General features: G+C 44.4%; 1 protein-coding gene across 2 annotated transcripts in view; it reads right to left on the bottom strand.

Annotated features, from left to right (window-relative positions):
• Positions 1 to 17,091, bottom strand: part of Rora (RAR related orphan receptor A) — a 99,855-nt gene extending 82,764 nt beyond the window's left edge. For both annotated transcript variants that reach the window (XM_028771313.1, XM_028771314.1), the window contains exon 1: positions 17,000 to 17,091. In XM_028771313.1, the coding sequence (XP_028627146.1) occupies positions 17,000 to 17,027 (28 nt within the window). In that variant the 5' untranslated portion in view covers positions 17,028 to 17,091. The remainder of the gene's footprint in view (positions 1 to 16,999) is intronic.
• Between the last annotated feature and the right edge of the window lie 7,154 nt (positions 17,092 to 24,245).

The raw sequence follows: 24,245 nt of genomic DNA, 5'->3' as shown, positions 1-24,245 counted from the left end.
AGGGAGAGGGAGAGGGAGAGGGAGAGGGAGAGGGAGAGGGAGAGGGAGAGGGAAGGGATGTGCTAAGTACACAGGTCCCCATGGTGGCCAGAAGATGGCATCAGACCTGGAACTGGAACCAAACCAGGGTCCTCTGCAAGAACAAATGCCCTTAACTGCTGAGCCATCTCTCTAACTACTTGCTTTCTTTTTAGCCAGCAAGAGGTGTTGTTATTTCTCTAACCTTTTAAAGAGGCAGGGCTGCAGCAGCTTCACCTCCCCAGCAGCCTTCTGGACAAGGACAGAGTTAGCTTTGCTTCCCTTCCTCTTAGCCCCACCCCTCAACCATTCAATGCTGTGAGCTGTTCTGAAACTCAGCAGTCCTTCTGATTGGCCCTCCATTTAGGGGAAGGGCTTTCTCATGGCCAGCCTGGCTGGGGCCATTGCACAATCTCTGTTTATACAAGTGAGTGTGCCCAGCCTCAACCTTTAATTAGCCAATAAAACCAAGCCAGGAGCAAGGCATCCCAACACCAAGACCCATCAGGCGCCAGAGGCATCCAGTTCTCGCCCAGTTACTGGCATCGGGAGTGCCGAGCACATTTGCTTCTCCACCAGCAGCCTTTGCATCAGAAGCCAATGAGAACACGAGACCCTGTGCCCATTACTCGATAATAACAAAGAGGCGACGGCCCAGTCAGAGGGCAGTGTACATATCTCTGTGTCAGATGCCAAAAAAGTGATTATAAAATGAGGAACAAATATTAGGCGTTGCTTCCTAGCCTGCATGCTATTTTCCCCAAGAGATTTGAGGGAAGGTTGGGCTTCCATGCATTTAATTAGAGAAATGGGGTAGATTCTGCCAAGTGTATCTGAAGCTAGATGAGGGCTCGGCCTGCTCGTCACACTCTGGGTGCCAACAAGTATTTGGGATGACTGTTCCCTAATAGAGAAGGTCTGAAGGAGGATGACTGACAGCTGCTGTGACGGGGGCGTCACACAGTGATAAACTTCACCAATATGGTCACAGTAGTGGCTGAAGTCTTGGAGCTTCCAGGAGTTGGGACAGAGCTACTAGTGGAACTAACTGGTTCAAAATATCATCTCCTCTATGTAAGTCCAAACCAAACAGGAAATCCACAGCAGGAATTCACCAGTGCTGGTATTGCTAACGTAGGCTGTAGAAAATTATAGATAAAAATCATAATAAAGACATAAACCACCACTTTACAGTGGGTCTCTGCTGTATCAATAAAACAAGAAACACAGAAAATATACCAGCAGCTACTGTGGTTTTCTACTGCTATTAAGGACGGGATGTTATAGCAGAGTGGAGTATAAATTTGTATCTGAAAGTGCCTTGTTTTATAAATTATCAACGCTAATCTGTCTACATGTAGAGTTCTGCCACTGGCACCTCAGACTCGGCCACAAATTCTTTCTCCTGAATTAAACTATAGCAAAGAAGGAACTATCCAACCCTGGTTTTCTGGGTCATTTTATACTCTTAAAAATCACAAGGAGCTGGGCAGTGGTGGTATATGCCTTTAATCCCAGCACTCAGGAGGCAGAGGTAGGCAGATCTCTGAGTCAGGCCAGCTTTGTCTACAGAGTGAGTTCCAGGACAGCCAGGAGAAAGCCTACCTTGAAGAACAAAACAACAACAACAAAGCTACAAAAGAGCAGTTGTCTCTGTGGGTTGTACATCAATGACTACCACCTGACAAAGGAATACTGGAAACAGCTAGAAATATTTACTTTTATGCATTCAAAAAAATTAAGAATATTCTACCAGAATTTAGCAAACAAACAAACAAACAAAAAACCAAAAACAAAGAAAAAAATCAATTTTCTATTGATTTTCTTTTCTTTCCTTTTTTTTAACAAATATTTTTCATCTATAGAGTTTCATGGCTGCTTCTGTATCAGTGTGTTCTGTGATGTTCTCTTGGAGGAATGTGTGAGAAGAAAATTCGGTGACACCCAGATAATGGACTGGACAACAGAGAGGTTACTTTTAATAGTATTTTCACACACACACACACACACACACACACACACACACACACACACACACGGAGTGGGGGGTGGGTGGGGGAGGGCTTGTGTAACCCAGGCTGGTCTCAAATTCATTCTGCAACCAAGGATGACCCTGTACTTCTGAACCTCCTGCCTCCATCTCCTGAGTGCTGGGAAGATGCTATGCACCACCACACTCTGCTGTCTGCCATCTTGGGAAAGGCCTTCCTTCAGGTGAGGCAGGCGCTCTACCAAATAAGCCATATCACAGGTTGAGGCAACTCTGGATGTTCTATGATGCTTCACACAGACTTAACAAGTGGGAGTTTCCATTTTATTCTTTTGGTTTGGGTTGTTTGTTTTGAGACAGGATTTCACTCTGGAGACTAGGTGGCCTCAAACTAATGACAGACTTCCTGCCTCGCAAGTGCTAAACTAGAGGCGGAACCACAGTGCCAGCAATTGATTCATTAGAATATGGATCCTGAAACCACACCAGTGACTTCATGTTCTGCTCAATTCAAATCAGTTGCTATATCTTGTCCTGTGCCTGAGGTTTTGTAATCCCCTGTATTGGTTTCACAGGGACAGGGCTGGTTCACCAAGTTCTGTAGTTTTCCAAAGGGGTGACACATCTCTTTTATCAGATGCGATCATCTCAAGGGCTCTCCGCCCCCCAACACCAGAGCAGCTTCTAAGTATCAGGTCAATCATGGAATTGGACCCATGTATTCCAAACCCGTCATTTCTGCATGCAAGATTGAACATATTGACAAGAAACACAGCCGACTGTCCTCCAAGTGACAAGACACTTGGTTCATTTCACAGAGGCTGTGTGACACATCCCCAAGTCCAAATAACCGCAGTCAGCCCTTCTTTCAAAGCACAAGGATTTCTATTTAAGAAGTACAACTTAGCTCTCGATGCAGACAAGGGTACAACACTCTGTCCTTGGAGATAGACTGGTACTTCAGAACGAAGCAGAAGTTTTACAGAGAGCACACAGAAGGCATGTGCTCAGTGGTCAAAACTGAATAAAGTCAGGGTTGGCAAAAAGGCCCAGCAGTTACAGGCACTTAACGTGCGAGTCTGGAGGTTGATTCGTGTATCCTCATTTAAAGGTGGAGGAGAGAGAGCTGATTCTACAATGTTGTTCTCTGACCTTCATAGGTGAGCAAAGGATGCAGCACACACCCCATCCCAGATCGTGTATACACTCCGAAATAATACAAAAAAAGTTGAATTTAAAATTAGTATTTTTTTGTAGTGCCTCATCAAGGACAGTCTTAAATGTAACTGGCACTGACTCTTTCCTTTATTAACACCAAGTGTGCAGAACTGGAAGAGCCCATGGCTGCTGGCACAGAGTACTACAGCCTGGATCCAGGCCCACGAGTGCTGCTCACCGTAGATACAGGAGGTCGGCACAGCACAAACAGCAAACCCTGTCTTAACATTTTCATACAATTCCTGTTGATCCGTGAGAAGGGCCCTGAAACCCTCTGGGAGTCCGAGAAGGGCCCTGAAACCCTCTGGGAGTCCTGGGTGACAATACGCTGAGGACCACTCTGTGGAGGGCAGAGACTATAAAATCCAAAAGCTGTCTAATCTGCTCAAGGCTTGTGTCCTGGCAGAGTTGGGGTAAAGAAGATTTAAAAGGTTTAGTTTAATTCTGTCTCCACCCACCTGTCCTTCTGCTTTTATTTACTTATTGAAAACATTCAGTTGTGGTAATTCAATATACATTTTGTGTGGCTCAGCAGGAAGAGGTGCTGGCCATGGAAGCCAGCCGGACTCAAGGTGGACACCTAGAACCCACAGTGGAGGCGGGGAGCTGACTCATGTGCACCCATGCAGGGGGCAGCTACACACACACACACTCACTCACACGCACTCACATACAAATAGGATCAGAAAAAAAATCTGTGCAGTTGGTTTCATTCTCATTTCATTACTAAGAAAGGAAACTACCATGTTATTGAAAAATTATCAATCATGAATTAACACACACACACACCCCAAAAAACCCAAAGAGACTAGTTCAGCTCCTGCCCGCAATCCCTCTTTTTTTAGACCTTTCTACGTGAGTACTTCGTGTGCATTCTTACCAGAGTCTTCAAAATTAATCGGTGTCCTAATTCAGCCGCATGCAAATGAATACTCCCCTGAAGAGGCCTTATTATAATTTCAGCCCTTGATGTCGACATAATCCCTGCAGTTCCCTAACTTCTTGCTTTCTAACTTCTGTTTACTGATCCGTTGCTTCTGCCTGCTCAGTATAGCATCAATTACTAACACTGTGTGTTGATTAAGTTTCCCCAGAGCCCTGAGAAGGCTGCTTTGTATTTATTAATGACTGCACTGGGCACTACTATTTTTCAATAGCATTTAAAAATGAGTAAATTACTGAAGCTAAACCATAAAAGGATCTCACATTTCAAAGGCAAGGGGAAAAAAAAAAAAGAAAGAGCATATCGTTTCAAACCATCCCTAATACTTGCACGGCTAGTTTTATTTTCAATGTAATATTCTAGGGGTGTGTGTCTTCAGCTCTTGACTCTTGTTCTAACCTCAGCATTTTAGAATACACATGACATGAGTTGGGGAACAGAGACATAGACCTGGTGATTAATTAAGAGCTGGTTTAACAGGTCTAAATTTCATTATCACACACACACACACACACACACACACACACACACACCTGTTAAGTAGCACAGTCTGATTCAGCAAGGCTCCACCCACAAGGCTAATGGGGTGGGGGGGGAGAAGAAGAGATGGCAAACTGAGGTCCCAAATTACTTTGTCAAGGGTAATTCAACAAACAACTACAAACTCATCCAGTTTAAACTGTCCTATTGGTAGAGAATTCCATGCAGCATATTAGGTGAAGTTTGAGATGCCCACCTTGGTACAGAGTTTGCTGACTGAAGGAACCCGGAGAGGATCCAATCTCTCCTGTGATGAAATCTTTCTTAAATAAATGTCAAGTGATAGGAGGGAAAGCACTTCTCATTTGTCCTGCCTTATGAAGTGAGGATCCGCAAGCCACCACCCCCCAAAGGATCTGGCCATGAGGTAAAGGATCTTCCCTTTGTCTTAAGCTCCCCTTTGATGTGCAAGTCACTGGTGGAGTAAACTGTGATGGCTTTGATGTTGAACTTGGAGACTTTATTGTTACTAGCATGCCTACAAGGAGAGCCGCCAGTCATGTCTCACATCTGAACAACCATGCTGCTTTACGGCCCCTTTTTTACAAGCATCAACTCCTTAAATACATGTTTTCCCATTCCTTCTGATTACCGTGCTATCTGTGATGGGGGAGGGCTGTGCTCAAATATAATTGCAGCACCCATGTTTTCTGTAAACACCCCGAGGCATCATCAGATGGCTGGTAACCAAACTCCCCCAACAAGAGAAGCTTAAGTGCAAAACAAATTTCTAGCAAATAAAAACATCCCGAGAACTCTCTCGAGCCATCTTAGCAGTCAAAACGAGGAGTTTGGTCAGTATTTCTCCTAAGCAACCATTTGAAAAGACACAGAAACTTTAAAAGAGTTTGAGGAGGCAGCGAAGTTTGAACTGTCTTAACTCATTGTAACAACTTTGTTTCTCTGCAATGGTGGAAACAGGAAACTTGTGCGGGATAGAAGCCTCGCTTTCCCCTTAAATTTCTACCCAGCCAGAAACAGGCAGCGTGCTCAGTCTTTAAAGACATCGTTGAGGATACAACTCTAATTTCATGTGCTGACTCCCATCAGATTTTCTTTTCAAACTTTGTTTTGGAAATGTCAAATGTCATTCCCTCACCCCTACCCCCACTTACACCACATGGGTTTCTAACAGACCCTTCTCCTTCTGATCAACATTGCAATAAAACTCAAGTTCTTAGGGACTCCAGGCCTGAGATGAAGTAGGGACAGATCTTCCTTCTGTTTTGTTATTGTTGTTGTTTGTTTGTTTGTTTTGTTTTTTTCAAGCAGGTGGCACAGGAGGCACACAGTTTCTGCCTGCTAATCACTGCAAACACATTGGGAGACACTACATCTCTTAGGGATTTGGGACTTTAGTGTGCAGTTGGGAATACAATCGCTGTGGAATACAGTGGTTAAGGCTGTTTGATGGTTTTCCTTTTTCAGCTAATTCCCCACCCCTAGGTTTCAACTCAACCATCAAAATTGGAAAAGGCTTTGGGCTAGAACTTGATAAAGCAGGGCTATAATTTGCCAGAACTAAGTCTGGGCATATTTGTTAATATTAATGAAAGCCTTCTTGTTTTAAAATGTATTTAAATAGCTGGCATTAGCAATTACCTCTTTCTACCTTAGAATTTTCACTTCCAAAAGGAGCTGGTTAGCCGACTGAAGTATCTTAAGCAATTCTAGCTGGGGACACGAAGTAAAGAGAAGTCAGCAGGATTCTGTGTGCCTTTTCTACATCTTGAACAAGACCCCAGCCCACCTTTCAACTGTAACAGGAACATTTTTATATAAACGTGAGCTCTGGAAAAGCCCTTGACAGCTATTAATCACAACCTTCTAATTTTACAAACAGGGAAAGAACACAAGTGAAAAAACTTGCCAGTTACCATGCAACAGAGCTGGACTAGAACCCATGTCTTCATCTTCTGCTTCCCTTCACAAGTTGGGGCTTTCCACTCCTCAACACCGTGTGGCAACACTGGGGACCAGATGACTCATGCATAAAATAAAGGTGTTGAACTGAAGCAATTTCTCAATCAGAATCACCTATGTAGCTTACAATTTACCAGCACTTGCAATCCACCAATGCCATCAGACCGAGATCACCAGAATCTCAAATAGAACACACACACCCAAACACACAGATGCAAACAAACACACATACACTGTTTAAAATTTTACTTTTAAGCATGTGTCTGTATGAATATGTGCACATGAGTACAGGAGGGCAGAAGAGGGTGTTGGATCTCCTAGAGCTGGAGTTACAGGTGGTTGTGACTGGCCTGGCATAAGTGCCTGGAATAAAACTCAGGTCTTCACTAAGAGCAGTAAGAATTCTTAAATGCTTCAGCTCTCTAATACCTAAGAGCCTGTATGCCTTAAAAGCTCCATCCAGTCTAATATACTGACAATACCAGGGTGCCGAGAGACCAGATAGCCTCTGAGCCCCCTTCTAGGCCTATTGAAGGGCATTTAGCAAGGGTTGGAGAAACCTTGTGATTGAGCACTCTCCTGCTCATCCACCCAGCCATCATATTTCTGTCAGACTGGCTGTGCTGCTGCAGTTACCTATATGAAGGCAGCTGGCATGTTTACACAAACATCACCCACCACAGCACACACTCAGCAAGGACACAGACTCCATATGTCATGGTCACCACTGTCCGCACAGCCCACAGCATTGGAACTGCCACAAGCAATGGGGTATATTACATAACCGCTTCCCAGGGCCAGAGTCGGCTGGGGTGTTGTCTGCCTCCACACTACTCAGAGTCCAACTTTCCTGGTGTTTCCAGATGAGAATCCACTCTACACAAAAGGCAGGGTGTCTGTTTATTGGAATCAGAGACAGAGTGTCTGGTCATTTGGAGTAGGAGGTAGGATGTCTAGTCATTTGGAGTCGGCTCCTTGAACCCCACTCCCCCCCAGCTTGGCTACTGCAGACACACTGGGAAGATGCTTATGTCTGAGAAAGGCCCTTTTGTTCATAGAAAGTGCCTAAGAAGCGCTTAAGGGGTAGGGAATCTTTACTTTGTTGCTGAAAATAAAAAAATAAAAAAAAGAAAAAAAAAGAAAAGGCAACACAGGAAAGGCATTGCTGTTTTCGCTGGAGTTGGCCTGGACTCTGTGGCAGACTCCCCCACCTGCTCTGGGAGATACAGTTCCCACACACAGGGCTGGAACTGACTGAATCAATATTGCAAACTGAGGCCAGAACTCTAGACAATGTCATTCAGAAAAAGGAGTACAGAGCTTTGTCAGTACCATAAGCACCTCTATTGGACTACCTAGACTGCCTCAGGACCCTCTCCTGCTTAGGTCATTTCGGGTTAAGAGATCTAGGGGTAACATTCTACCCACTTCCTCCTCCATGCTGATGCTTAGCAAGGACACAGAAAACTATTTCAAGTGTGGCTGTTATTGAAGTGATGGCAGAAAATCCCTCACACTGGGTTCAGTGGACCCCGAGGAAGCTTGAAAGACCATCCACTGTCGGAGCTTTGCCTTGCTTTCATCCTTAGTTAGGAGGCCAGAGCAGGGCTTTCCAAACTGATCTAACCCTCACGACCATTAAAAGAACTTTTGCGAATATTGACTCATTGGCTTTGGCCCAGATTACCAGAGACAGAACTCTATGCAAGGATGAATGCCTTCCATGGGATGGCAGTGACTGGCTGTCTCTAGGAACCACTGAGGGAGTAGAGCAGCCCACTGCCCACCCCAGCGCTGACAGCTTAGAACACAAGGGCGTAACACACTGAGGCCCAAGGATGCCTGCCCGCATCAGAAACACCCAGAATGCTGATTAAATCCGCCCTCTGGGCCCCACCCAACACTGACTCCATCAGGCCTTCTCTAGGTGGGACTTAGTAATCCACCTGCTACAGACCCCTGTTAGGAGCTTTACTCCAGGGTTCAGGAACCAGTCCTTGGATCATTTGCGAAGATAATTTATAGTTAACTCTTTGATTACTTCAAATCAAACCATGTTTACAAATAAATGTAAGAGTTGGCCTTAACCAATTAATCTTTTGTGGGATCAGATAGTGTGTCACCAAGTCAAGTGTCTTTGTTTTCAAATGGTGTGTACCTCTGAGAAACTACAAACTCTCAAGCCCAAAACCCTCAGCATACTCCTCTCTGGTTAACTGTGGCTGCCAGCATCTTGGTATTTTTTAAGAAATGCTGATTCACCACCCGAGACACCCGATTGACAGGAAGAGCTTGAATCTGACTATCACAGCATACAGGTAGCACCAGAATGGACTAGCATACTGGAAACGCTTAAGCATTGTCCGAAATAAATATTTATGTTTGCACTGAGTTCTGTAGAAATCAGAAGTGAGAAATGAAGATAACAATCCGTGACAAAACAAAAAAGAAATAGAAAGAAAGAAAAGAAATACAAACAGTATGCGGATCACACTTCTGGGTGGTGCACTTTGAAAAAAAAAAAAAAAACCAATTTGCTTAGCTGATCTCAACCTAACCACAAGTCCTCACTTCTTAACCGCGACCTTATTTCTAAGATCAAAGGGCCAAAGCAGCAAGTTTCTCTGCCCCCAACTCCAACCCTTCTTTGTTGTTGTTTTTGCCTTGTTTTCAGGAAAAGTTCCAGCTGCCTCTTTCCAGCAGCAGAATCATCCTCTTTTAAAATCCCAGCAGTATTGTTCATCTTGGTTACCTCTATGATAGCCTGCCTCCCAAACTTCAAGCCAACGGAAACCCCACCAGACCTTGTGTTCATATACCTTTGGAGTGTGTCCCCCTGCCCCCAAAAGGCATTTCAGGGGGAATTGTCAGGACTTAGGTGCCTCTGGCTCCTCCACAGAGGAAAGACTGTTTCATGGTTGATATATTAGGCCAAGCCAAATTCAAAGCTCACTAAAGGGCCTAACTATTATTCAGATGAGTTCTGTTCTCTGATTCTATACTGAGAGCTCTTATGTGTGTTGTTATTTCATTTGTCTGTCTGGTTTTGAGCCCTGTCTTTTGTTTTACAGGCTGGCCTCAACTTTCCTACATGACTGAGAATAACCTTCAGTTGTTCCCACCTCACAGTGGTGGGATTAAGGGAGTGCACCACCATGCCTGCTTTATGCAGAACTGGAGCTTGAAGGGAGCCTTCTAAATGTTAGGCAAGCCCTCTACCAACTAAGCAAACAATCCAGCCTGTTTCCAGCAGTTTAATCTGCAAACTCTCTCAAGCTCAATTACCTTCTATCATATATACTTTATTTTCTAGACAACCTAAAAGTTTGGGTGAATTAAACCATCTGAGTCTTCATAAACTAAGGAGCTAAGCAGTTTCTGTATATATATTTAAAATTATTCTGATGCCAAAAAGATCATTAGTGGTTCCAATTATTGATTCCCCTCCTCCCTCCCTCCCCCCTCTTTCTCTCTCTGTATATGTGTCTTTGAAAATGAAAAATGCTAGATTTTACTGCCTTTTTTTTTAAGAAAAATCAAAGATGGAGAATAGAACTGGAGTTAAAAGTTTTACAACAAAACAAGGATTTTTATACAGGTCAAACTGCTCATGAACCAAATGCCACTCAAATTTAGTATAGACAACAAGGTGCTACAAACAAGCTTCAATAGAACTTAAGTTTCTTAAAAATGACCCTTCCTTCCTTCCAAGAAGACATTAGAGATTTGTTATCTAATAAGTCATGTCTAATAACTATGCAAGATAATGAATTACACTTTTGAAACTGGTGAAGCATGCCCCACAGCCATGGAGAAAATATTCACAACCTTTGACCTTTTCCACTAGCCTGATGGGAATTTCACTGACACTGGCATGACTTGCTTGTCATGAACCAGTATCCACTAGAGGGCAGCCTTATCTCAGATGTGATACTGCTTTGTTTAAAAAAAAAAAAGCTTATAAGCGCTTATAATGTTCCTATAATTATTTTTGTGACTATAAATTTTTTCCTGGATAGTTCAAATAATCAACATACATCAAATAAAGTACCCATAAACACTTAAGACCCCACTTCCACAAATTATGATTACCAACGGGATTGATCCCCAGTCGAGTTATAGAGCCTTCTTTATGTACCTAAATATGTTTGAAATAAAGTTGGTTTTTGTTTGTTTAGTTGTTGTTAATCTCTGTGTTAAGCACCAAGTCATCCATATCATATTAGGCAGCTGGACCTCACTTTTTGTATCAAAATGTCAAGTGTTTCTAGACAAACTGAAGTCCTTTTTCATTTGAAGAAGAAACTGACCAAGATTGTAGGATGGCTGAACGGTGAACTTTGAGTGAGATGGGAGGCAGAGGGACACCAGAGCTTAGAGGGGTGTGTGTGTGTGTGTGTGTCTGTGTACTTGTTTTCAAATAGCAGACTTCAGTTTGAAAGATGGATTACATGTGTCCCATACAACACTGGATGGTGGCCTCAGAAGCAGAGGATTACAAGAACTAAGCAGACACGTCTGCTTGAAATGGGACGATCTTTCTAATTCAACATGGGATAAGCTTCCTCTGGAGACAATGAGCTCCCATCACAGGAAGTGTTTCAAGCATAACATGACACTGACATCACAGGAATGTTGTGGAGAACACCCACTTGCTGATGGGACATATAATCTGAGTGACTTAAAGTTTCATTTCTTCTTCCCGAGCCTCTGAAATAACAGCACACCTCAATCCAGTACCTGGAGAGGTTAAGTGCCAAAACAGCAAGAAGCGAGCTTCTGAAGCTCTTCAAGAAGACTTCTATTTCTGCTGATGTGAAAGACACCAAGCTTCTCAACAGTATGTACGGATGCCCCTTAGCTATCAACACAACCATGCTGACAAGCATTTGACTACATGAAATGTATTAAAATAAAAGACACACTTGTAAACCCCCTCCTTTGCCTAAAGATAAATGGGGCAGGCCGGCAGACAAATATCTGAATGAGTTCTGTCAAAACGATGGCTCCTTGCAAAGGTCAGCTGCACTTCATGATGCTATCCTCTATCATTTAGTGAAGTCAAGCTTGGTTCTCTCCCAGATCTTAATACCAAGCAGGCTTAATGAAAATCATGAAGAGCAATGAGAAGCAAATAAGAATAACCCCATTTGTACCAAATTGATTTTATTAAAGAGTAATTTAAAGATATTAGGCTCAGCAAAGCATTACATAATTGAATCTATTTTCCCCCATATAAACGGCAGACTTATCATTTACGCTAACTAGAGGCAAAGTTAGGTACAGGGCATTTTTTATGGGCATTTTTACAGCTTCCTTCATGGGGTGACAGGAAGATGGTGGGACTCAGTTGCTGATCCAGGCTCTATGGGGTGTCAGCCAAAAGAAATTAGTTATGGCACATGGCCTATGTAGCTTCATCTTCTTCAACTCAAATGCATGGGATCATTGGATGACACAAACAGGAGTGTGTGAGAGACAGGAACTGCACACAGATTGATATCCTGCCCCTATTGGCTTGGAAAATGCCTAGTCAACCTCAGAGAAAAGTCAGAAACCAAGAAAAGTACCATCAGGAGTCAACTTGGCCTTGTGTTGTATAGCCAGGAGAGAAAAGAATAAAGTTATACTATCTCATAACCCAACAGGGGCTAATGTTTCACTTAAAAAAAATCTAGAAACAAAATATTTCAAGTGCCTTCCTTTCCCTTCACCCCCATATTGCCCATCAGCTAATGTGAGCTTTTACTTAGACTCTGTAGCTCTCTGACAGTTTATGGGAAAAGCCTATTCTGTCATGTCATCCACACACTACTGGTGGTTACAGAGGGCTCAGGTGCTGAATCTCTCTGTCCACTAGTCCAAAGGCCAGAACAAAAGGGAAGGATTCTTGGGAGTGGTTAGATGGGGCATAGATTCTGCCTGTCATTTCTCAAAGGGTCAGTGAGTACACTTGGAAACAGTATCAAACATCAGTTCAAACTTTATTTGACAGGTGTATGCTTAAAATTTTACTTTAAATCAGAAAAAATGTAAAATGAGCATAGCTGATGGCCTAATGTGTCTAGAGATTATGGTTTTTAACGATCAAATGTGAAACATACAGATTAAAGCAGCTTTGATTTTTCTGCAATAAACATTGTGAGTATGTAGAAAACAAAAAAAAAATCCATCTTTCTTGTTTCCTTTTGGTGCTATGGAAAGAGAAGATGAACATATGACACTAACCCTCCATTAGCCAAGCTACACCCAGGCCTCACAAACACCACCATTACAAAGTATTCTCAAACAACAAATTCCATACACGGAACTTTATTGATGGTGAAATTTTTAGGAAGACTCATCCATCCATCCATCCATCCATCCATCCATCCATCCACAAAAGTTAACTTTTGTTCAAATAAATGGCCCTTTTTAAATATTATCTTCTTGGGAGCCACAGAGTAAGTTACAAAGCTGATGGCTGCTTCCTCAGATGTTTGGCAATGATCTGTTTGCTAACCTTGCCCATTGATCTCCATGGCTGGAAGGGAAAATGGGAGAAAGGGGTCTAGAGAACTGGGAATCTATTTACAGATATGGCTATTGAACATAAAGAAGAATCAGGACTTAAATTACAGAGTATATATTTGCTTAAATATCATATTGTTTTCTACCTGGCTAATGCTTACAGCAGAGCACTCAGCTTGGCTGATGGCAAAGCACCCGACAGAAGCATACTTTTGTCGCGCATGTCCTATGACACAACTGAAAAAACATAGCACTGAGAGGCTGCCTATGAAAACTGCACTTAAAAGCCATCCCACAGACCAGCACAGCTCTCTTTACATCCATCCAAATTCAGTCCTTCTGTCTTTAATTATCTTTAATGTTTATTTATTATGTCGTTATGTATGCAGACATGTGCAGGCCATGGCACACATGGGGAGGTCAGAGGCCAACTTGTGGGAGTCAGTTCTTTCCTACCACTCTGTGGGTTCCAGGGACAGAACTCAGGTCCTCAGATGTGGCAGCAAGTGCCCTTACCCTCTCAGGCCTGGGACTGTTTGCCTTTCAAAGAACTGAGTCCTCTTTGCAACAAACAAACAAAAACAAACACTCTTGGCTCCACACTGGCAGTCATTTGAGTTTTCGCTTTTCAACATTCAGCCCTCACTTTCTTCCAGTCTGATCCACCGCAGGTCCCCTAAATGGGACACAAATCCCTGCCTGGTAAAATGAGTCTAGGAACTGAATCCAATTTTCACATGGTAAAAACAAAAGCCAAATTCTTCTAGACTGTTGAAGTTAGGTGTAACACCAAAGTCCAACACACTGAGGATTTCCAAAGGCTCCAGGTGCCCTGGCATCTGTGTGACAAATTGGAGGAAAGATCCACGACAGGATGGAGGCTCCCCACCTGAGCCTTCAGCCTTCCAAATCCCTTTACACAAACAGAGGCTGCAGAGCCACACAATACCAACTACCCCAGCTCCAAGCCTTCTGCCATTCAGCGGCCAGCCCGCAGCACATTTGGCTCCTGTGACGACCAGACCAAGTGCCCATTGCCACCATAATAAACACCATCCCTACGCTTTCCCTGTGCTTACGGAGCAACCTAAGTGGCAGTGAGCGTCTGCTGTTCAGCAAGCAGACAAATACTGAAGGGTAAGAGAAGAGCTGCTCAAACTCAAGGTTACTGCTTCTTAAGCATTGAACCACTTTACGCCTAAACTAATTTGACAACTGACACAGAGAAAGGATTTTCTTCTTTGGTGATGTTTTTTAAACATCATTAAATCGGGCAACAAAGAGGGTATCACTCTTTTTACAGTGGTTTGTTCTCTCCTCCTCTGTTCACAGGCATCTACACATCAGAGAGCTATACCTTTCTGTTTTGCACGAAGAATCTAATTATGTAAACTCTTGCATATGGAACCAATTTAACTATTAAAACCAAGAGGCAGCAGGGAAGTATTTAATATGATTCCAGGCCAGCTTTTTTTTTCTCCCTTAAATCTGATATGGAAACATTTACGGCATTCCTTGCTTTTCCCACAAACTATTTTTCTAAATTTTGCACCAAAGCAAGACAAAAAGATGCTGGGACTGAAAGACTCTCATTGTCATCCTCCAGCACCCTAGGCTTGGGTTTTAAAGAAAACTGCACTGCTAGGGCTTATAGACATTCTTGTCCCTTTCTCCATGGCAATACTATCAATCTAGGAATCTATTATCTTACAGCAACCAGAGGAAGCTCCCAAGTGTGTGTGCGTGTGTGTGTGTGTGTGTGTGTGTGTGTGTGTTTGGGGGAGGATACTGACAACCTGGGGGAGGTTATCACAAGGCAAGCTTGGTTAGAGTTCACTACACTAAACCTATAAAAGCCAAAAGCCAACTTACAAAAAAAAAAAAAAAAAACCCAAACCATCAGCCTCAAATAACATTATCAAAAGACAGTTCCTTAATGTTTGAGAGGTTTACTGCTCAGTAGGAGGAAAAGGCAATTAAAAAGAAGTCTCTCTCAGTTTCTCACCTTTCTCCCAATCAACACAAATGGTAAACAGAATGGATAAGCACCATCACCAGCACTTCCCAAACAGCAAATTCTATTTCTTAAAATTTAAGGAGATGATGAGGGAACGAAATAGAACTGGCTTCGAGGCTTCTGCATTCAGTTTTCACTTAACAGGTTTAATAAAAAGAATTACCAAGATTTTCTTTTGGGGAGGGGAAACCGATTTCTTTTACATAATAAGGAAGCTCAACACCTTTCCTTCCCCAATACTTAACACGCTTAAGACCACAGGAAGTTCTTTCCTCTTGTGTTATACCAGTCACATATTATAAAAGTGATTCAACCTCACTTCCCGCAAGTGGTAGGGGAAAGGCACTAAATTTGCCGTGGGCGCATCCTACAGAAAAATTTCATCGCACGCAGCCAGTTCGTCTCAGCGTCCTGAATGCTTCGACCTGTTAATAATTAATAAAAGATGCCACCCAATCTCTAGTGAAAAACACGATGATCTGAAAGTAAAGCCGGCACAGATACGGTACCGGTGTCCTTCATCCTGAATTGCAACAACAAAATAATCTTAAACCTAGCAAACGTTTAACGAGCACCGGGTGGACGCGCTGGAGGGCAAAACGCCCCGCAAGACCTTCAGGGTGCTCACAATTGTTGTTCCCGTGAGAAGTGGTTACTGTGCCACAGACAGATGGAGCTTTAAATCCCCAAGCCGGGCGACAGGGCCTGCACACTGCTTGGGCAGATTATCCGCCGGGAGGACCCAGCAGGCGCACGATCGCGCAGAGTGCTGCGGGCTGAGTCTTTCCAGGGCCATCTGCAAAGGTTGAAACGCTTGTCTCGGTTTCTCCCTGCGGCACAAGCAACTTCCTGAGCACCTCCAAACTTTGTCTCCATCACAAACTTCCCTGACTTGCCCGGGCTTCTTCCCGCCTCACCTTGGGACACCTGAAGCCAGCCTTCCCTGCAAACCACTTTCCTCCTTACTCCCCCCAGTTCAATACAACAGATCAGGGAGGAGGCCCGGAGTGCGGAGGCTAACCTGTGCCCGTAGGCCCTCGCCGCGGTCTAACCTCAGCTTCTCCTCTCCAATCCCGTGGGCTGATCCTGTCTTCTCCCTACATCCATGCACAAACCTAAGTGTCTAGCCCGAGCGCGCAGCGGCCGGGGACCGCGGCTGAGGGCGTCTTAGCACCTTTGGGGCGCGGAGCTGATTCCGGCCCGCGCGCTTTCGGAGGTGGCGGCGTCCGAGAGACGCGGCGCTGAGTTACCACACTTCCCTAACCCGCTGGCCACTCAGGCGCTCCGGCGCTCCGAGCTGCAGAGGGTGGGGTGGCCGTACGGAGCTCGGACGCCAGGCCTGGAACGCTAACCAGTCCTGGGGATGACACCACTAGCGTTCGCATGCAGGGCTCGGCCTGGCCGCCGCTCCTCCCCCCACATAGGCCAGAGTTGTCCCGGGGTGCGGGCCCTGGGGACCCAGTGTGGACGTCCCCAGCTTCCTCCCAGTTGCCAGATCCTCCCTATAGCGTTCCAAGCACTGCGACTCTCAGGCAAACTTTCTTTGGGGAGCCCCGCTGGGTGTCAAGCGCACCCAGACGAGTGACAGCGGCTAAGAAGACGCCGGAGGGGCGATCGGGCCTTTGAGTGTAGCTCCACCGACCCGAGGCAGGCCGAACCCTCCTCCGGGCTCCAGAGGCTACACTGCGGTGGCTTCGGAGGAACCGTTGGGTTCCAGTGGCTGCCCCCAGGCTGTACGTGAGCTCGGGCAGGCGCGCCCACCCCTCCCCCTGCGCGCCCTCCTCCCCGCCCCCCGGAGCCGTCAGTCCACCCGAGTCCCCGCGGGCCACCCGGAGCTCACCTTTCATCGCTGCGATCACAAAATACATCCTTTACACCGCGGTGCGGAGAGCGCAGGGAGAGCCGACCGTCCGACCCCGGAGCCCCCTCTTGCCGCCGCCGCCCGAGCCACAGCAGCAGCTGCCGCAGCTGCCCGCCCGCCGAGAGCCATCCCGAGCCATAAGAGGCTCCATGTGACCGGCTGACATCACGGCCGCCGCTCTGTTTACACCGCGCCCCTCCGCTTCCTCCCGGGGCGGGAGCGAGAGGCGGGAGGCGGGTGCGCCTGGGCGCCGCGCTCCGCCCCCGCGGGCAGGTGACCGCGAGCGGCCCACCCGGACACAATGCTGCCCCCCTGCGCTCCCGGGGGCCCGCACCGAAGTCCCTCGCCACCTTCTCACTAACCGATCACCTGTGGCAGCCTGGAAGCTCTCTGCAATACCTCTGACTACTTTCTACACCCTCCCCCCACCCCCGCCACTTCAGCTAAGCGCCCCGATGGCACTCTCTGCTCAGTCCCGGAACCCTTCTCGGTGACAAAAGCACCCGATGGTTAGCTCCAAAAAAGCTTTCGGTCTGAGAAAGCTGCAGTCTCCCTGGTGTCCCACGGTATCCCAGCTCCCAGGCCCAGAAGTGACACCAGTTTTGGGAAGGCGCAAGCTCACCCTTAAGACTTTTAGGACTCACCCAGCTCACAGCATCCAAGGTCGTGGTTCCGGGCTGCCCACTCCCGTAGCATCCTGCATTTAAGACCGCCTGTATGTGGAAGACTAGAGGACCAAGTCTGCCTGCTAAATGAACTCCAGGTGGCGGACACTTTGAGCCACTAGTCCCCAGGCTATACTATCTAGAACTCTGTATAGAAAAACCCATCTACAAGTGGAAAGGGCACTAGTTTTCTAACCTCAAAGATAAGACAGGGCATTTTAAACAGAAGAAACAACAAACTACACCGGTAGCCGTACCATTCACCTTACAACCAAGATTCAATTCCCTCCAATGTTTGAAACTTTCTACTGCATTTACGTAGTTTTATTTTTGTCCCCAGATGAATCTCTTCATGCTGAATTTCAAGACTACTTACCAGGCGTCTGCTTTACTTAAAATGTTGGCAAGCTTGCCTACAGTATTGCGCATAATAGGAAAAAAATCTACTAAGTCAAGCTTGCTTACCTAGTGCTGTTCTGAGACAGCCCCCACTCTCAGATGATCAGACAGGAAGGATTCTAGTATTTCGCTTTCCATATAACCAAGCTAGCCTTGACCCTGTATTGTGGCCATAATTTAGAACACATGCAAACATCTAGCCCTATAACAGAAATCCAGATCTGTCCCTTCTCCTGCCTCCCAACCCCATTTCAAGGAAAAAAAAATGTTTTCCAAACATTTACACAGTGCTGGGACTGGAATAGTCAGAAAACTTCGTTGTCTTTTAATTAAGCTATGGCCTTACAAAATGTTTGGTTTCAGACACATTCATCCCCAAGTAGGTTTTTTTTTCCTTTAGAATTTTTTGAAATACAACCACAAAAATAAGAAGAGACAGGATAAGAATCTGAAGCCAAGACCTACCCATGTTAACTCAGCTGTCCAGCCATAGTGAAGTGGACAAGGGTTACAGAGGAAACGCCATACCCACTGTAATGTTTACAATTATGAAATTAAATCACACCATGTTCCCATGATGCAACTCTATCTCCCAATGAGGCAACGCCCCATTCTTCAAATTTGGTTCTGGGTTTCCCTTGTGCTAATAACGTAAAAAGAAGAGTGCTACCAAACTAGCCTACCAGTGGGTTCTGGGTGTATTTTTTCTTTCCTTTGTATTGTTAAAGAAGGAAAATACAGTCACAGAGCACATACTCATGTGTTCTGAGCAGTGCAAGCTCACCTTGACATACAACTGAGGAGTCACTTTAAAATAGTAGCTTGCTGTAGAAAAAATGCTTTGAAAATAACCAAATCCACGAGCTCCTGCCTGCCCACCAGACATCTGACTCCAAGGTAAATAGTCTCACATCTGAAGGAATCTGTTATTTCCAGGCCATTTCAAATGAAATCAGTAAGGAGGAAGGGCATGCGCAGTGACACACTCCCACAATTACAGATAGCATGATCTTTCCTCCTATCGAGAAGTCCTCAATGGAAATAGAATCTCATCATACTTATTTGACATATTTACACATTTATTCAGCTAAGACGCTTCCGGGATAATGCAGTCCTGACCTTGCCCTTTGGAAATGTCTTGCTCTCACGTCCTACAACTACTGAGCAGCAGAAGCCGGGTGTCAAGTCACAACCTTCCTGGGTGGCTAGATGCTATTTGTAATACATGCTTCTATTACATTACCATCAACTTTTAACCAGGGGAGACAGCCGTGCTTCATAGGAACAGCTTTTATGAAACTTTTGAGAATAAAAATGAGAGGGTTTATTTTTAAGTAGGTGATAAAATAAATTGCCCATGGAATTATAAGTCTTTGACCAAACAAACCAGCCAGGAGTGAAAGACCACATATCTTCCTTCAAGAAAATCAGATTGGAACCACAAATACCTTGCTGTATAAAATTTCACACACTAAATTAAAACATCCTCATATAGAGATACAGTGTAATATTGAAACATTATAAGTATGTAGGAAAAATTGGATTTTATTGAATAAATGCAGTGGTGCACCTAACATGGGGGAAATAGTTTTAAGAAATATAGCCTTTGCAGTCTTTTAAACAATCAATCTGAAGGGAAAAAAAGAATATTGTTTACAAGAAGGAAATTCCATAGGATAGGAATTCTTTCCTGCAAATAGGAGAATGTTACACACGAACTCTCAAACATTGTTATGTTGGCTAATCTCAGCAAAAGGGTCAAAATGAGTATACAGATGGCCACAGATTCATGTGGGATTCCATTGTCTCGATCACACCGAATCTGACACTTATAGAAAGTAGAAACACAATGTAGAGAGCAGATTTCCTCAGAACACCCCTGAGCAGAGCCTGGTGCACTTCTGCAAGGGTCCAGACTCGAGTATGATCAGGAAGCTGGTGTCAATCTCTCTTCCAGAGATCAAGAAAATGACTTGGGCTTCATTCCACAGGGCCAGTTCATGAGTCTAAAGACACATGGCTACCCAAGATGCTGAGATAGCAAAGTGCAAGGACTCAGCCCTAAACAAATCATTCCCATTACTGCCTTTAAGTCGCAAGAAACATTGAGGAGGGAGAGTGGAAAGGATGTAAGTCATGGAAAAGTGCAGTGAAGTCCTGTTCTTTTGACATCAGTCAACATTAACATGAACTCGTAAAGACAGGGCTTTTCAACAGTCAGCAATGGGTGTGAGAACTCAAAAGAGCCTATCCTTTATTCTGTCGGAGGGGGAACCATTGTCTTCAGTTGTATATCCACACTAGTGAACCTGCCAAACTCCAATGGTACTTCTGACCTTAAGGCCATATGGATGGCCTTGGCCAAACCCAAGGGTCACAAATGAGAGAAAAAACAGGAATGTGGGAGATGCGTAGGGAAAGGAAGGGAAGGTGGCTAGATGGGGGAAAGAAGGAGATGAGAGGGGTCAGGGTAAGAGTGGTCAGAATGGGTCACATACGCCTATGAAATCAAGGATCAATTTTAATTAAAAAAAGGTTCTTAGATTTTTGAAATTTGGATTTGTTCCACACAGAAGCCTGATAATATGATATATCACACCCAAACATGCATTTGAGACTTTGGCGGGGGCGAGGGGTTAGTAGCATTCCAGTGGGTTGTCCTAACTCTTCAAGATCCCAGAACAAGATGATTTCAGCCTTTGGGGATGCATGTATCCATGTGAATAGGAACATTCTGGTTCTCTCTTTCTCTGCCCTCTCTCTCCTACAGCTTGATAATTCAATTAATTTCTTTTTAACTGAACAGGAAAGAGGTAATCTAAAGGTTAACACAGCCCTATGACCTTGTTTCAGCTCAATCTTTGCCTTCTGAAAGACCAACAGAGTCAGCAAGACAGAGGGAAGCTACAGAGAAGGCATCTATACCCTTACATAGAGCATAGTCTTGTTTATTAGTGTTAAGAGGAGGGGGTAGACATTTTAATATGGCTTGTCTGTCTTGCTCACTATTTTAAGAACAAAGTAGAGGGGACACACATACACACACACACACACTTACTTCTGCTAACTGACTACCAATTATTGAGCATCTATTTTATGCCTAGAAATGCATTCCAGAACCAAAAGAAAACAAGGTGATTGCTTTGGTCTCAAGAAGTTTACCAATGAGATGATCTTTGCTCTAAAACCCTACAAAACCCTTGTATGAGGCTGAAATTATCTGCAGGAGTCCAGTATCTGGATGGCCTTGACCACTATCAGTGGATGGGTGGTTAATGAGCCACTCCTATGCCTTTTAGTGGAATAGATCATTGAGGTAGGTGGTTTGGCTGGAGCCAGGCCATGCTTTATGGACTTTGGGATTTCTGGAGCCAAATATTTCATATGGCTATTAGGAAATTCAGAGAGTTGGCCTGTGTTTTGTAACCATTACAATGAGGAAAAGGTTGAAGTTCACTGGCAGGCACAGATGACCAGCCTCCACAGACTACGTAGGCAGCAGGTGCTTCACCACTCACAGACATGCTACAGTGGCAAGCAAAGAAAAGCAAGTTGGAGACAAGAAGGCCTACATACCATTAGGTTCCTTAGGTGTCTTCACTACATCTCCAAGGCTGGCAGAATAGGTCACACGTGAACTCTTTGTCTTTCTCTCATATAAAGTAATGAATTTTGTTGTGAAGTTTGCACACACAGGCCATTGTACTTTATTCTCGATTGTCCATCCTTCCACTGCTCTGCTTTGGTACCCCTGCCCACCTCTGGCTATTTCCCTTCTTTCCACTAGGTAGCCTTCATTTAGTCTCTCTCTGTCTCTCTATTTCTGTCTCTCTCTTATAGAGGGACTACAAATAAACAAAGAACTAAGAATTCAAGGACCTCGTGTTGCACGCATCCCTAGCCCCTTTCTCTGACACTTCTGAAAAGTCGTTTCACCTCCCAGGAACAATGTCTGCCCCAGGGACTGAAGGAGTAACACAGACATCAAAGGGCTTTATTACCACAGCCGTTTGTGTTTCCAGACCGCTGTCACCCCTTTCTCTGTGCTGCACGTTTTCTATTCACTTCTCTGAGCAGTCTGCTTCACTTCCTCAACTACATCCTATGGCAGAACAAGCTTTGGCATCCGATGGAGAAGCTAGGCTCAAAACCAGCCTTCATCCCACTCTCCAGTTGAATGATCTTGAGCAAACCTTCCTTTCATCATATGTGAGGGAAGGACAGTAGAGTCCTACAGGGTCACGAGGCAGATTAACTTAAATAATATAAAGAAAGGTTAGCATCAGAGCACTTAGGGACAGAACCATCAGCCTCCACTCTACTAATTCAGGAATTAGTTGTTCAAGGTCTGGTCATTTATTTGTTACTCTTAAAGATATACTTATGACTGGACTCTTAGAAGTGGAGGCTTTCAGTGGGGCCGACCCATGTCTCTTGCCAATCTGTTCCTGGCATTTTTCTTTGGTTTCCTTTATTCTCTTGGCTAAAAATATTAGCATATTCAGCAACCTCCTTCTGATGTTTCTTAGTGTATTGTTTCTTCAGAGCAAAACATTGATATCTGTGTTACAGGATGTGTAGAGTAACAGGACACTGAATCTTGGGTGCATTTGTCACTAGCTTCTTATCTTCTTTGCTTAAGGGCTTTGTGATGACATATTGGTGGAGATTATCAGTCTCACAATATACTTCTTCTCCTCCTCTTCCTTTTCTTTTCCTTTTTTGACCATAACCAGTTGAGAACACTCAGACTGGCATTCACAATGTACCCTGAACAGACTTGTGCTTCCTCTCTCCAGTTTCCTTTGGTCTATCACGAGAATGCCTGTTACTTACTCAACAGCAGGCACACTCTGCCATGGATCAAGACACCTTGCTTCATGGGAAAACCTTGTTTGTCCCATCACTGAGAAGACCACACAAGCTTTCAACTCTTTATCCAGCATCAGCAGCTATATCTATGGTCATGCACTTCCTGTAGAAAGTATCAAGTCTGAGTTCATCATCTACATCATTGAGTTTCTGACAGCTAGTGGTTGGGAAGGAGGCATTTAGCTTCATCTTGATGCAGCCAAATGCCTAGGAAGTGTCACAGAAAAGAGCAAATCCCTGTATTTTCACAAATACAGGGCCCATACTAACTCAAAACACTGATCCTAAGTAAGAATTCGTTGAAAGGAAATTGGAAAGGTTGAAACTGTGCTTTATGTGAAGTAAGTATGTACTGGGCTGAAGGGTATAGTGCTTACCATGCAAGCATGAAGATCTGAGTTTAGATTCCCAGCATCCATGTAAAAAGCTGTGTGCAGCAACATGTAGTTCTAGCACCATGGAGGCAGAAACAGGACTTGTAGGCTAGTCAGTTTAGCTAAACTGGAAAGCTCCAGGGTCAGTTCAAGACTTTACCTCCATAAAAACAAAATGGAGGACAATGGAGAAAAACACATCACTTCACCTTCTGGACTTCACCTGGACATACCCACACGTGTAAGTGCACCTATGAACACAAATATGTATACATATACACACATAGGAAAACATTAAGTGTTCATTAAGTAACTGCTCCATAGGTAGTAAGGGACACAAAAATTATTTAAAATTAGCTACTGCTTGACCTAAGAGGACTATGGTCAGGCAAGAATTTCATATTTCTTCTTCTGTGAGAGAGCAAGTTCCCACATAGTTGGTAATGAGTAAAAAAATCTCTTTGCATGTTTATGCTAGAACATAAGAGAGGGAAGGAGAAAGCTCTGGATTTTATAATATCCTTTGAGGAGTTTGTGGTCCAGCAGGGATTCAGATGTGAGTGAATGTGATGCTGTAACATAATGCTTATTCTAAGGTTCTGGAGATCAAGGGCCATGTTAGTCAAGAACAAGAGATATGGAAGCCAGACAGATGGCTGAGTGGTTAAGAGTACTTGTTGCTCTTGCAGAGTTCTCTGGTTCTTTCCCCAACTCACACACAGTGGACGGGTGGTTCATAACTGCCTATATCTCCAGTTCTAAGAGATTCAATGCTCTCCTTTGGCCTCTGAGGGAACTGAATGCACATGAGACACATACAGCCAATCAGGCACACACACACACACACACACACACACACAGAGAGAGAGAGAGAGAGAGAGAGAGAGAGAGAGAGAGAGAGAGAGAGACCAATAT

This window comes from Grammomys surdaster, unplaced genomic scaffold (assembly GCF_004785775.1).
Source record: "Grammomys surdaster isolate TR1022 unplaced genomic scaffold, NIH_TR_1.0 206, whole genome shotgun sequence".
NCBI lineage: Eukaryota > Metazoa > Chordata > Mammalia > Rodentia > Muridae > Grammomys > Grammomys surdaster.
This window is presented reverse-complemented; position numbering and strand designations above follow the sequence as displayed.